This window comes from Harpia harpyja, chromosome 17 (genome assembly GCF_026419915.1).
Source record: "Harpia harpyja isolate bHarHar1 chromosome 17, bHarHar1 primary haplotype, whole genome shotgun sequence".
NCBI classification, from domain to species: Eukaryota; Metazoa; Chordata; class Aves; order Accipitriformes; family Accipitridae; genus Harpia; species Harpia harpyja.
In genome coordinates this window covers 23,338,369-23,352,759 of record NC_068956.1, presented here as the reverse complement: position 1 = coordinate 23,352,759, position 14,391 = coordinate 23,338,369, and the positions used below count along the sequence as shown (strand labels likewise).

At 41.0% G+C, this 14,391-nt stretch overlaps 1 protein-coding gene across 5 annotated transcripts in view; it reads right to left on the bottom strand.

Annotated features, from left to right (window-relative positions):
- Window positions 1-2,891: 2,891 nt before the first annotated feature.
- The window catches only part of SGCG (sarcoglycan gamma), a 163,456-nt gene continuing 151,956 nt past the window's right edge, over window positions 2,892-14,391 (bottom strand). For all 5 annotated transcript variants that reach the window (XM_052812988.1, XM_052812990.1, XM_052812989.1 and 2 more), the window contains 2 exons: window positions 5,737-5,860; window positions 2,892-4,234 (listed from right to left, as the gene is read on the bottom strand). In XM_052812988.1, coding sequence (XP_052668948.1) covers window positions 4,061-4,234; window positions 5,737-5,860 — 298 coding nt within the window. In that variant the 3' untranslated portion in view covers window positions 2,892-4,060. The remainder of the gene's footprint in view (window positions 4,235-5,736; window positions 5,861-14,391) is intronic.

Below are 14,391 nucleotides of genomic sequence, written 5' to 3'. Positions count from 1 at the left end.
TGAGGATGGCTGGATTGGTATTGTGGAACACAGGCAGAAGTACTAGTTCAAAAATAATTAAACTTGACAGCCAAAGTAGATATTTTCATTTGAAGACGACACACATTTTTGTCACATGGAGGTGTTTGTCAATGAGTGTTTCGTCAAAACTCTTTTATCTTTTCTTTGGTTTGCACATTGACATCATTTTTTCCGTACTTTCACCTACTACAGATGAAGACAAAGGAATTCTAGATGTTCAATGAAACCTAATTGTAAAGCATTTTCTAAATTCTGGAAAATAAATTTTTAGTTGGGGCCAAGATTTTTGTTTGTATTTTTAAATAATGTATTATTTTTCACATTCTTAGAGTCTTTGGAAGATAATTTTGTTTTAAAAATGAAAACATTCATTTAAGCTATGTTTCATTTGAACACAAAAGGAGAAGCAGTCTTTTCAAAATGTATAAAGTTTATTCAAGAACTCAGTTTTCAGTTAATTCTTGCAATTTCCTTTTGCATAAAGCTATAAAAAGATAGACACATGTCAATACTAAAGGACTGTGAAATGGAAACAAAAAGAGGTTGTGTTTTGGCAATCATCACCAATAAAGTTTCTCTTCCATTTTGATATTTTTACTTTTTTCCACTGTGTAACAATCCCAACCAGTTACAAGAACTGCTGTAAATAATTTTTTTGAGGGAAAAAAATACGCAAAGAATACAGTTCACTATGCTGGGTAGTGGTTTTTTTTGTTCTTCTCCATTTGGATAACACTTTTGAAACTAAACTAGACAAATGCGTACTCTCGCTTTCCTGTGCCATAATTTTCTGTTAATCTGTAACTGTTTACTGAAGTTTGATTTCAGAAGAAACAATAATTTTGATGTATTAATAACAGATGGAAAGATATCCACATGGAGATATCAGAAATGATAATTTAGTGATGTATAATCTATATGGAGATTAACAACAATTCAGATTATAGCATCAGCTGATAACGCTGTGGTAGTTTTAGCATAAACTTTGTTTTTCCACTAACCACACGTAAAAGAAAAAAAAAAAATCCCCCAAATGTTCTTCAGTGACAAGAAGTTGCCATCCATGCTGTAAAAATCCTGCACAACTTTTATATAATGCAACTATAGTTCAATGTCAATTTTGTAGCATAATGAAAAGAAGAATGAAATTTAAACAACGAAGAAGGGCGAGTTGGTGATTTGGATGATGGCAGAGCTGAGGATACAGCAGACCTGTTTAGTTTTCTGTACTACTCAGAATTCACCTGTGAACTGAGGCAAGTCCAAAAGGTTTATCATCTCCCCAAGAAAGGCAGTAGTTATTGCAATGTCTAACTGAGGTGCCATAATGCTTAGTAGTGTTACTAGCCAGGGAACTGCACCCTGATTTTCCTAGCTGTGTACCACAGCTTTGTAAAAAATGTTAACTAAAACAGAGCAACTTCAATGTAGGAAGTTAGAGCAGCAATGGCTTCCAAATACCCAGTAGTTGTAGGGGTTAGGTTACTTCTGTGATACACGGAAAGCCTGCATTCAACCCCTTGCTCTGTATGAATTGGCAAATCACATTTGAAAATGTGCCTCCAAAACAAAAGCTTACAATGCATAACTTAAAATGCTATGCTTCCATTACCAGCAGAATAGGCAGATTGTAACTAATAACACACTTACTTACAGTATCTGGCTAACATTTAGGGATTAGATTAGGTGAATGAGTAGTTTGGTACCACATGGAAGTGGGCATATGTTCCTTGATGTCAGAAATGTAGATATGATGACAATTCAAATGCCTTTGAAACTAGATAGTGGCTGAATTCTCCAAGTACTTAAGTCCTGGTTTTGCTGTTATACTACATCTATAAAAGACTGTAGACATGACAGCCCTCCAAGTTACTTATAGCAGCAGTTTTTAGTTATCTGGCACATACAATGGAATTTCCTGTCCTTTATTTTAATACTCGTACTTTCTATCTATCTGATGAATAAGCTAAGTCTGTTCATAATTTGGTTTGCAAAAGCTTACACATGGAGCTGGAACCACCTAAACTGACTTTAAAGGAATGCTGAAGACAGGTTTCTGTTACAGTCTTCCTCAGCTGAGCACTTAGTTGTAGAGAGAGAGATAGCTGAGAGATATAGTTGTAGAGTAGAGATATCTATTCCTCTCTTCAGGGCCAACAGCCCTGGACTCACTCCTGAAGGTAGATGTCTGTAGCCCAGGAAAAGGGAATTTCCGAAACAGAAGATATGTGGCTTCCTACTTCTCCCTTAGGGAATACGTTAGCAGTCGGACCACTCTCCAAATAACATGGGAGACCTTGATTCACTTGCCTTCTTTGCCTGCAGGGACCCAAAAACTCAGCTTAAGCATGTCTCCTACTTTTCCTGTTGAAGTTCTTCTAGTTTGCATTAATTGCTGAGGGCTCCACCCTGCTAACGAAGGACAATTTCAGTATAGTATATTAGACTCGGATAAATTACAAAGACAGCCCTTGAGGCAGGGACTACCCAGGGCTTTACCACAATAATAGTGGATACTGTTAACTGGGGGCTGCTTCTCAACTCAGGTATCTGGGATCATAACTGAGCATTGGGTTTCTTCGCTTGTCCACCAGAGCTGAAGTAGCAAGTTTAAAAAAACAGCACAGTCTTAGTAATGCTTTTGTTCTGATTCTCCTGCTTTAAGGATGACGATTCTTTTCTATAAAGGATGGACAGTCTGTGGTTTAATAACAATTATGGGTTAAAATCTTTCTGTAAATAGACACCAAGGCACTATGTGATAGCAGCTCTTACCTGGGTAGTAATATCATCACGTATATACAAAACAGCATTAAAGGAGTTAAAAACCCACGAGGTTTAAACAACAGACTATTAAATACAAATCCTGCTACCCAGAGGTGTGCAAACAATTTATTTGTGTTCAGTGCAACACTGTACAGGGGAATGGGTCTGCAGTTGAGTTTCTCTACAAGGTCAATAAATGGTTTGTCAACTCTGGTGAGCATTTATTTTGTATCCAAAGTCCTAATGTAAAAAATAATAAAGAGTAGTTTTACTGTCTCCGTTTGTGATGGAGTCCCACTCTGACAGGATCAGAAGTATCAGTCAACAGCTGCAGATGGAAATGAAATAGTCCTCTTAATTGAATGCTGTGAGCTGCAAAAAAGGATTTTTTTTCCCCACCGCCCAAACAGTTCCTTGTGTCAGACAATCTGGAGCCACATATTTTTTTCTTTTTACTAGTCCAGCTGGCAGAGCAAATTGCCTTGTTGAATTAGCATGTCCTAAAATATAAAAGGGTTTAAACAAGTATGACGGTACAGGCAGTACAACAAACTATTACTATTATAAAATATACTAACATATTTCTCTGTTGTATAGTGAACAGATTTGAGACACAGGGAGGTATAAATGACTCCTGGAGCTTTTTGTATTAGTTATTTTTATATGAATCTCAGTAATAAGCAAATCAGCATATATGTTGCCAAATTAAAATAGAAAGCTATTAGCAAATTAACAACTTTTACACAGAACTTATACAAATACTACATTTTTCATATCTTGTGTTATTGCAAGAACAAAATTGCATAGACCATTTGCTGGCACTTTCTGAATTCCCCAAATAATGCTTTGTTTTAGCAAATAGTTCAAGTAGTTCCCTCAATTTAATTTCACCCACTAATGCAGTGTTTACATGTAGTGAGAGAAAAAACCCACGGAGCTCAAAAATATTAACAATGACATAATCATCTGACTGAATAATATTTCAGCAAGGAAACATACTCCTTTTATTTTTTTTTTATGCTTTCTGTAAGGCTGTTTTCCAAGTGTTACTGACAGAACATATAATTTTATTCAAGTTATTCTTCTGAAGTTGAAATGTCATTTGTGCTCTTCTTCCCCTTTCACCCTGTAGTCCAGAGTTGTAGATACAGATTTGTTTTCTAAATTGAAGTACTTTGTTTTTAAAATTCTGAAAATTCTGTTTTCGGTGATGCTCTTTAGCAATAATATAAAACTCAGACTAGCAAGGGGGTGTGCAGCCTTTTCTGGTGCCTCACTGGCAGACACGGCTGTATTCTTGGCAAGTGGAGCCTACGCCGGCCACTGACAAGTAGAGCTTTCCGTCTGGACACACGCAGATTTCATAGAGCCCCTGAGAAATACCGGATCCACCTCTTGTACCCTCAGGCAGTTTGGGCAGTCGCACAGTTTCAGCATCGAGCAAAAGCTGCACGGGAGAAAGCAGGACAAATGGGCTTATTAGAGACAATATTGCAGTAGTGTGCCATAAAACAACTTGACTTTGTCTAGGCAGTGGTTTAAGAATAGCCTTCTTTCTACACAGACTTGTTATACACAAGCTGCTCATACATACTGTGCCTCAGCAGAGAACTCGTGAGGTTCAACAAGGCCAAGTGCAGGGTCCTGCAATCCCAAACATGGATACAGGCTGGGCGATGAGTGGATTGAGAGCAGCCCTGCAGAGAAGACTTGGGGGTATTTGTTGGTGAAAAACTGAATATGAGCCAGCAATGTGCACTCGGAGCCCAGAAAGCCAGTTGCATTCTGGGCTGCATCAAAAGCAGCATGGCTGGCAGGTCGAGGGAGGGGATTCTCCTCTACTCTGCTCTGGTGAGACCGCACCTGGAGTACTGTGTTCAGCTCTGGGGTCCTCAGCATGGAAGATATGGACCTGTTGGAGCAGGTCCAGAGGAGGGCCCTGAAAATGATCAGAGGGATGGAGCACCTCTCCTGTGAGGAAAGGCTGAGAGAGTTGGGGTTGTTCAGCCTGGAGAAGAGAAGGCTCTGGGGAGACCTTAGAGCAGCCTTCCAGTACCTAACGGGGGCCTACAAGGAGGCCTGAGAGGGACCTTTTTACAAGGGCATGTAGTGATGGGACAATGGGTAATGGCTTGAAACTGAAAGAGGGTAGATTTAGATTGGACATAAGGAAGACATTTTTTTATGATGAGGGTGGTGAGGCACTGGAACAGGTTGCCCAGAGAGGCTGTGGCTGCCCCATCCCTGGCAGTGTTCAAGGCCAGGTTGGATGGGGCTTTGAGCAACCTGGTCTGGTGGCAGGGGGGGTTGGTCCCTTCCAACCCAAACCATTTTATGATTCTGTGATTCTATGGTAAGTCACAGGGCCCCTGCCCACACCCTGAATATCGGAGCATGGGTGCTGCTGCTACCGCTGGCCCCAGGTCTGTCCTGGCCCCAGTCCTGAAGCCTCGCGTGTGTGCCAGCTGGTTAAGGATGGACACACTGGTTGGCCTGGAGTTCCTCTGTGGATGAACTGGCACTGTACAGCCTCACCGAGGGGATAAATAGGCTGCTGCATGTTGCGTGCTGATGCTGACGGGGCAGCTCTTAACGATGTCTGCAGAGCTTCAGTCCTTAATTTAGCAACTCTGGGGCTGAGTGTCTACCTCTGGGCCAAGGACCTCACTGGGGTGCCTGGGGATCACTGTGCTAGTGGGGAGCTGAGCGCTATCGGAGTTTTATTAGAAAGCATTTCTCTAAGCTAATACAACATTATGTCATTTGGTAGTATTATCTAATCTGACCCATAAATAAAAGTCTTGTAATTGGCACCATTAATTTTAATATCCTGTCTCCTAAAATCTGAGGAATTAAATTAACAGAACTTGAAAAAAGATTTTAAGTTATTAGTTATATTCAGATGGCAAGATCAACCATAGTTATGGAAACAGAAGAGCTTGTACTCACCACACCATCACTGCTGTGTAGTTTGATATCCATCTGGGAAAGAGCTTCAATATTGCCAGCTTGCGCTTTGATATTAATTCCTCGTGGTGCATCCATGCTCAAAGATCGAGTTGGTGATTCCAGCCTAAAAGCAGGAGCAGGAAATCTGAGAAGTAGCACATTCTCATATGTTCCTTTGTTTTTGAAAAATAAGTAAACTTTGAGCAAGCACTTGAAGGATCTCGCCTGAAGTCATATAAAAGATGCAGCTTCTTTTTTCTTCAGGCAGACTTGAAAAAGGAGGTAGCTATTTAAAAACACCAAAGCATCCCAAATGAAAAATATAGATGAATTCATAATACAAACACAAGGTATTATTTCAGAGATAACTTCAGATTATTTCAGTATAATGGTAATCTATTCTTTAAAACTGAAACCCATTTTTACATTCTTTAGTTTGAATTTATTTTCATTTTTGACATAAGATACTGAAATTAACACAATTAGTGCAGTCTGAAAGTTTTTTAATCAACAAGAGTTTTGACACTGCCATTAGTTGGACCAAGATTTCACTCAGAGTGTGTGTGTTGTTTAACTAGATGGCATCTGAAATTTAGAGAAACAGTAACTTCATTTGAAATAAAGATTATGCAATATAACAGAAAGTTGCAAACTCTACAATGCCACAAGATGGCAGGAAGGTACTGTATTAGCTGAGTAATCACCTCATCGGGTCAGCTGTGGAGGATTAATGATTTTTAGTTTCCAAAGAGATAAGGCTTTTTTTCTTCAGAATTTTGGTATAATTTCCACGGTAAGTAGCAGGGATAGAAGTACTAATTAGAAATCATGAGAAGAAAAGAAAAGCCCAAGCTCAGCAACAAGCTAGTGATTATATTGCTTCTTTTGACCATTACCTAGAACTGCTTCATCTGGAGGCACTGGAAACACCGCAGGATCAGAGTTGATACCTACTGGGTTTTGTTCCTGAATATTGGCTCACCCTTCCTGATGACACCAGCATGAATTTTACACTATCAGCCAACATTAAGCAGATGAACATTAAGGCTAGAGAAAATGAATCAACCGGTGGTCCTGGTTTACTTTACATCCATGTTACCTTTTCTATTCTGTATGTTCCCTGACACATATAAAACAATATGGGCTTCATCCATAATGCAGAACTCGGACATGTGTCCCTGCAGATGCTGTGTTGGCTCCATGTGTGCTCAACAGCTGCTGATCTGGATGAGCAGAGGACTGTGCCCCAGCAGGTCCTTTACTAGGTATGTGTCAGGTAGTGAGTCTAAATGCTGACTCCCAATCACATGCTAAAGGAATGAAATTATTTTACACACAGTCCTGATGTAGCTGTCTGATGGGTTTCATTTACTCAGACTGCTTCAGTTCTTCCTTCTTTTGCAGTTACTTCATTAAAACTAGAATTTAAAAAAAGTCAGTTTGTGCTTGTGAGAAACTTCAGTTGTATCTTAGAAGTCTGAAGAAGCTAAATCTAGCTGCTATCTTAAAACCTAAACCCATGATATCTGAGCACAGTCAAGCACAGTCACTGAAACTTCATTTTTTATCTCCAAATGTGAAAATAACTCAGGCAATATTGGCTTATCGCTGCTGGCCAGAGGTAGCAGAAGATTCTATCTTTGATCTTCAAAGGTCCCTTCCAACCCAGTCCATTCTATGACTCTATGTTTCTATGATCTGCCTCTCCCTGACATCTCCTGGGTTAGTCACCTTCAATTAGTTTAAACTCCAGATTGATAATTTAAATTCCTAACTATGGATAACTGCATCATGGTTCCATATTGGGACCATATCCATAAAATAGTTTGATGCCTTATCTCACAACTCTGAGATGGCACGAACTACTGTAATGATCATGCTGAGTACAAGGGCACAAGTATGAGTCTGTTCTGCATCAGACATCTAATATAGCGTTAGTCATCTTTATTAAGCGGTGTTTGTGATTTAACAACTTTTATATGACTTTTTGCTTTAGATCCTTAGATTTACACTTTTATGAAATGGGAAATCAGTTTTTCCCTGAGTGATTTACATGGGAGGTCTGCTTCATGGGAATATTTTTCGATGCACATTTGTATGCATTATGTAATGAAAAATTAATCAAAGTTTGTATTTCCAATATTTAAAACTTAATATGTTTTCATCAGTTAGTGTCCAGGTAGTTGAATATAACTGTTGCCATAGTTTGTTTTGGCAAAAAGCTATAAACATTGAAATAGCTCATGCTTTTTTTGTAAAGTATTTCACCTAAGTAATCTACATGTAGGCATAAATTTTTATTTTTAAGCTCTACTGAATATTACAAGGCAGACTGGGACAGATTTTTGAAGAGCATATCAGACCTGGAGTTTGAAAAGCAATCTAACACTGGAGAAATATTTCTTACTTTCTACCAAAATTAATGCTGGTGAGAAGCCTACAGACTTCGGAAGCATTTACAGATTTGTGATATGACTTACATATAATTTAAATTACATGGCAGAATTACATTTGCTATATTAATCACAATCCTAAATTTCTGCTGTTTATACAGGTCCTATTTCTAGATGAACTAAGGGTGGATTTACCTAACTAAGTCATGAGAGCTTCCTGGCAATGGAAACTGCAGTGAAGCTTAAGCAGTCATTCTAAAGCCTTCTGGAACTATTACGTGTGAGATCTTTAGCAAAGACAACATTCTGTAACACTAGTGATGTATTTCTTCATACAGCATTCAAAGGTTCAATGTCTCAAATCCAGATGTACTAAAAGGGAATCAGGCACCTAGTGTAGAAATGATGGGACAGAGTTGAACCTTGACTTTGAATGTCCCTTCTCAGTCCCCACTTGGTCTTGAAGACACGTGACTTCCTCAGCCCCGTAGACATTGACCTTAAAGTCACCTAAAATTCTTCAGTGGTCCCGGCCCTGAGGCATTTCTAGTTTGTCACTGGTGGGTAGGTTTGGACTTCTCCTGTATGCTTAAGGGTCTGGGGACCACAGAACTGCCCTAGCAGAAGACCTGAGTGATGGAGATACTTGCTTGAACTCAGGGTGTCTCAGAAAGATATGAATGGAGCACTGCAATTATCAACACTGGTGGTGTTTTAAATAGACATTTACAAAGCAAAATGAGCTTTTCTTTAAATCAGTGACCAGTGGATCTACTTAAAACAGATGATGGGATGAAGTTGCTCTGCACTGCAAATGATTTGGGTCAGTCAGAAGATAGATGACTGTGTGCAGATAGTGGCTGATAAGAAAGTTTCAATATCTATTCCCCAGGCAATAAAAGGAGGAAGAGAGTAGGCTGAGCTAAGCAAAACACTGACGTGCATCCCTCAAAAGTCTTGGCAAAACCAAGAATTTGGTTTGCTTGCAAATGCTGGAGGGTGCTTGGAGACTAAGAGGACAGAAATGGATTGTCTTAGTGGTTTTGGTCATTTTACAGTGTTTGTTTGAATTCAGGTAATAGAATGATGAAGGAATACATTGTTACCAGTCTCTTTATTTATTTTTTTTAAAATTACAGGCATATAAATTACATTTAACAGAATGGAGTGAGGATCTTTATCATCAAGAGGAATTAATCTATGTAATGTGCTGTCCTAAATGAGACATCTGTCACAGCCTGTATCCCATTTGGGAAGATGAATTCTGTACTTACGAGTAGTTTCTAGGTACCGTGGTAGTAGCTGCCAGAGGTCTATTAGCAAGTGGTGTGCTGCAAGAGGAATTGATTGGGACGGCACAACATTTGATGCCAAGGACATGACACTCCCATTATATGTGTCCTGAGGAGTACTCTGGACTAGCTGTTGCTTGACCCTGAAGACTGGAAGCCTAGAAAGGCTGGAGGACATTAGGCGTTCTCCAGGAAAGCACAGCTTTCAGGTTAATTTAATACAAATGTCATCCTGTTCATGTACCCCAAGGAGTTCCACAATGAGAACCAAGATGTGGGGAGCTCAGGCAGTTGGGAGATTTCCCTCAAAAGCACGTTCCTAATTTGAATTAAGACACTCACATAGACATATCCATGGAATGTGAGGCAATGGAAACCATACCTAGGCCCCCCTGCAGAGTAGGTATTGCCTTGTTCTCCTTCACTACTATCCCTGCAGCCACCTGGAATTTTGTTGGTAAAGCACAGGGAAACTGCACAAAGTCAGCTACTGAAAGGCAGGAAAGGGTGGTCCCTGCTAGTATTTCACAGCTCTGCCAACTGCTGGTTATTGGTCCTCCAGCAGTCCATTGCAACTAAAGCAACCGATTACAAGGAGGATAATATTTTTATTGCCGTTGTCTTACTTGTTGGTAAGATAGTTCCAGAAGCTGACTATACTGTCTTGGCTGGCTGCCAAGGAAATTTGGTGCTGAGGTGTGCAGAATAATTCATGAAGGACTGTGTGAATGTCTTCTGAGGGAACCTGGACAGCATCCAAGCTCTGGATCTGAAACCATCCCAACAACCTACAGGCTTGGAGATTCCCACCTTTTCCTGTAAGCATGTTGCTAACTCATGGAGATACCCAATCACCAGAAATTGCTCAGCTGGCTGTTTAGGGAGGATGTGAAGGGAGTGACAGCTTGCTGCAGTTGTGGTAAACAAGCAGCTGATGTTGCCTGTGCATGCCGCAGGAATATCGATCTCTTCTTTCAACCTGTTCTGGCAGGAGACGGAAGGATACCTTGCTGATCTTACAAAGTACCACAATGCATTAGAAAGCTGGTTTTAGTACTGCAGAAAGAGTACCACAGTCTTCTGGGGCCCAAGCTTCCTACCGCAATATGCGGTTGCTTGACTCTTAGAGCAGGACAGAGGAACCAGCTTGCTCCTGTGAATTTGGGTAATAGTTTATTCCTTCCTTCTGGCCACTTTTCGTCCTTTCTATCTTATGAGTCAGCATCTCTCCTGAATTCAATGGGGACAGAATTCCTCGGTATGACTTCAGACAAAAGTTCCCCACATGTAGGCATTCCTCCCAGCACCTACCTGAGGAAGACCAGCGTTACTCTAAGTGGACTGGACAGGTAAATGGACACTGCCTCTAAAATTGAGGTGCACCCAACAACTGGTGCGCCCATACATACATACAGCTAACCTCTGCCCCCCTCCCCTGCTTTTTGGTTAAAATAGCCTGACCAATTTTACCATACAGAGAAGATTTTATGAAATGTAAACCTGGCACTAAAGTGTTAAAGGTATGGTAAAGAATTTGGCGGTGTATAGTGTATTCAATATTTGAGTTAAATATGTTCTTGTATCAGTAAAAGGGAAACACCTATGTATTTTAGCCCTGACTCAGCTTTAATTAAAAAAAAGGGCCCCTTTACACAGGAGAAAATAAAATGTCAAATATACTGGACTTGATTTATTTTACTTTATATCAGATTATTTCACAGCAATACGTTTGTTTAGATCATTAATCAGATATTGGTCTGGTGTTCACCTGTATGATGGGGTTTTTTTTGTGAAGCCCTTTTAAACACTGAAAGAACATGAGGTGGGTCCAGGCAGAACCTAAATGCTGGCTAGTTCATAACGCCTTTTCATTAGAAGTTTTTCACAAAGCTTTCTGATATTGATTTTTATGAGAGTTCATAAAATATACTAATCCATCACTTCCACTTCTCTAATATGCTCAGTCTTCCTCTCATAGTGCTTTAGTACAATTAAAATAAAAGGATCCATGCAAAAGGCCCAAATAAAAATATATATTAAGGTTTGATTTACGAAGAAAGTCATATGAGGGGGCAGAAGACAGTGAAAGATCCCATGCCCCTTTCTTTCTGCCATTTAGTCTTTGTAGGACTGAAGATGCTCTTTCACACTTGTTCCTAGGCATTGATACAGGAGCATGCATGGGAAATACAGTATTAGAGAAAAGACTGAAGAATATGAAGAAAAAAAAGGAGCTATATAAAATGTAACTCAGAAGAGCTAGAATAATGGTACTTGCTCCACTGGTGTGTATTTGCATATTGTTGTTTCCCTTGAACTTCCATGAAGATGCTAAAATCAAACCTGATGACCTCATAAGGATGTCTTTTCTTCTCTGAGTACAGAGCTGTTTGACCCACCTCTCAGTAAGCAAGCAATCTCCGTGACTTCTCAGAGTTACAAAACATTTTCAAAAAAGTGCTTTGACTAAAGTGTTCCAAGGCCAAATAAAGCCATTAGATTGAATACAATAAGGTTGCCAGTTATAGCACTGAAGATCTGATCCTGCAAGCCTGCGTTCCTGTGAAAGCACCATGCAACTCTGCCTGTGCATGTGTACTTCCAAGGCTAAGCTCATCTTTTTCTGAGATTATGAATATATAACTTTTCATTCCTACTTTACTTTCATAGAATCACAGAATGGTTTGGGTGGGAAGGCACCTTTAAAGATCATCTAGTCCAACCCCCCTGCAATGAGCAGGGACATCTTCAACTAGATCAGGTTGCTTAGAGCCCCGTCCAACCTGACCTTGAATGTTGCCAGGGATGGGGCATCTACCACCTCTCTGGGCAACCTGTTCCAGTGTCTCACCACCCTCATCCTAAACAGATTTTTCCCTTATGTCTAGTCTAAATCTACCCTCTTTCAGTTTAAAACCATTACTCCTTGTTCTATCACAACAGGCCCCGCTAAAAATTTTGTCCCCATCTTCCTTATAAGCCCCCTTTAAATACTGAAAGGCTGCAATAAGGTCTCCCCGGAGCCTTCTCTTCTCCAGGCTGAACAACCCCAACTCTCTCAGCCTTTCCTCACAGGAGAGGTGTTCCATCCCTCTGATCATTTTCAGGGCTCTCCTCTGGACCTGCTCCAACAGGTCCATGTCTCTCCTGTGCTGAGGTCCCCAGAGCTGGACGCAGTACTGCAGGTGGGATCTCACCAGAGCGGAGTAGAGGGGCAGAATCCCCTCCCTCGACCTGCCGGCCACGCTGCTTTTGATGCAGCCCAGGATACGGTTGGCTTTCTGGGCTGCGAGCGCACATTGCTGGCTCACGTGCAGCTTTTCATCCACCGGTACCCCAAGTCCTTCTCGGCAGGGCTGCTTTCAATCCCTTCATCCCCCAGCCTGTATTGATACTGGGGGTTGCCCTGACCCAGGTGCAGGATCTTGCACTTGGCCTTGTTGAACCTCATGAGGTTCACATGGGCCCACTTCTCAAGCTTGTCCAGGTCCCTCTGGATGGTGTCCTGTCCCTCAGGCATGTCAGCCGCACCACTCAGCTTGGTGTCATCTGCAAACTTGCTGAGGGTGCACTCGATCCCACTGTCTATGTCACTGATGAAGATACTAAACAGCACTGGTCCCAATACGGACCCCTGAGGGACGCCACTTGTCACCGATCTCCATCTGGACATTGAGCCATTGACCACTACCCTCTGGATGCGACCACCCAACCAATTCCTCATCCACCAAACAGTCCACCGATCAAATCCATATCTCTCCAATTTAGAGAGAAGGATGTTGTGGGGGACCATATCAAAGGCCTTACAGAAGTCCAGATTGACGACATCTATAGCTCTTCCCTTGTCTACTGATGTAGTCACTCCATCACAGAAGGCCACTAGGTTGATCAGGCAGGACTTGCCCTTAGTGAAGCCATGCTGGCTGTCTTGAATCACCTCCCTGTCCTCCACGTGCCTTAGCATAGATAGCTTCTAGGTGGATCTGTTGCAGGATCTTGCCAGGCATCAGAGGTGAGGCTGACAGGTTGGTGGTTCCCAGGGTTCCCCTTTCTACCCTTTTTAAAAACGGGTGCAATGTTTCCCCTTTTCCAGTCACCGGGGACTTCACCTGACTGCCATGACTTTTCAAATATCATTGGAGAGTGGCTTGGCAACTCCATCAGCCAATTCCTTTGGGACTCTGGCATGCATCTCATCAGGTCCCATAAACTTATGTATGTTCAGGTTTCTTTTCTTGAGAGAAACAAGAAGAGCTAGAGCAATGGCTACAGGTCTTATTAAAGTCTATAAAGACACAGAAGCACTGAGGTTGCATAGCAGACAGGCTGTGGACAGGCTGTGAAAATAGGGCATAGAGCATCAGATGCTGTTGGCACATAAACAAAACCGCTTTTTCACGTTGTTAAATAAGGAAGAAACCCTCATATGCCTCTGGCATGTAGAAAGGAGTCTTGCCATGAATGCCTGCCTTTGAGTTCAAGTCTGACTTTGGAAAGGTGAAAGGTGAAAAGAAATGGAATTAAGCAGTGACTAGAGGTCATGGAGCAGAGGAAGAATAGAAAAGGTAAGAAATGAAGGAAAAAAAAAAGCGAGGAAAAAAGGGAGAAAAGGAGAATCTTTAACCTGTCAAGGAACTGATGTTTTGAAAGTCAAAAAAGCAACCTAGAGGATTTTGTGGGCTTAATTGGCCTTGGTTCTCTGTAGGTGTCTGCTTTCAGCCCTGCTTTTTGAATTCATGTTAACCTTTAAAAGGCAATAGGAGTATATTGGCTTTTTGATTAGTCTGAAAGCAGTCTAATTCACTGGCAATGCAGCTAGACATTGTAAGAGAGTAAACCATAGACAGAGCATGCACTAGTTACACAGGAAAAAGATTGTCAGCATTTATTTATGATCCAATATACAGAATTCCAAGCCACATTCTCTCTTTATGCGGAAGCTGGATTCCTGTTGAAATGAGCTGAGCAAA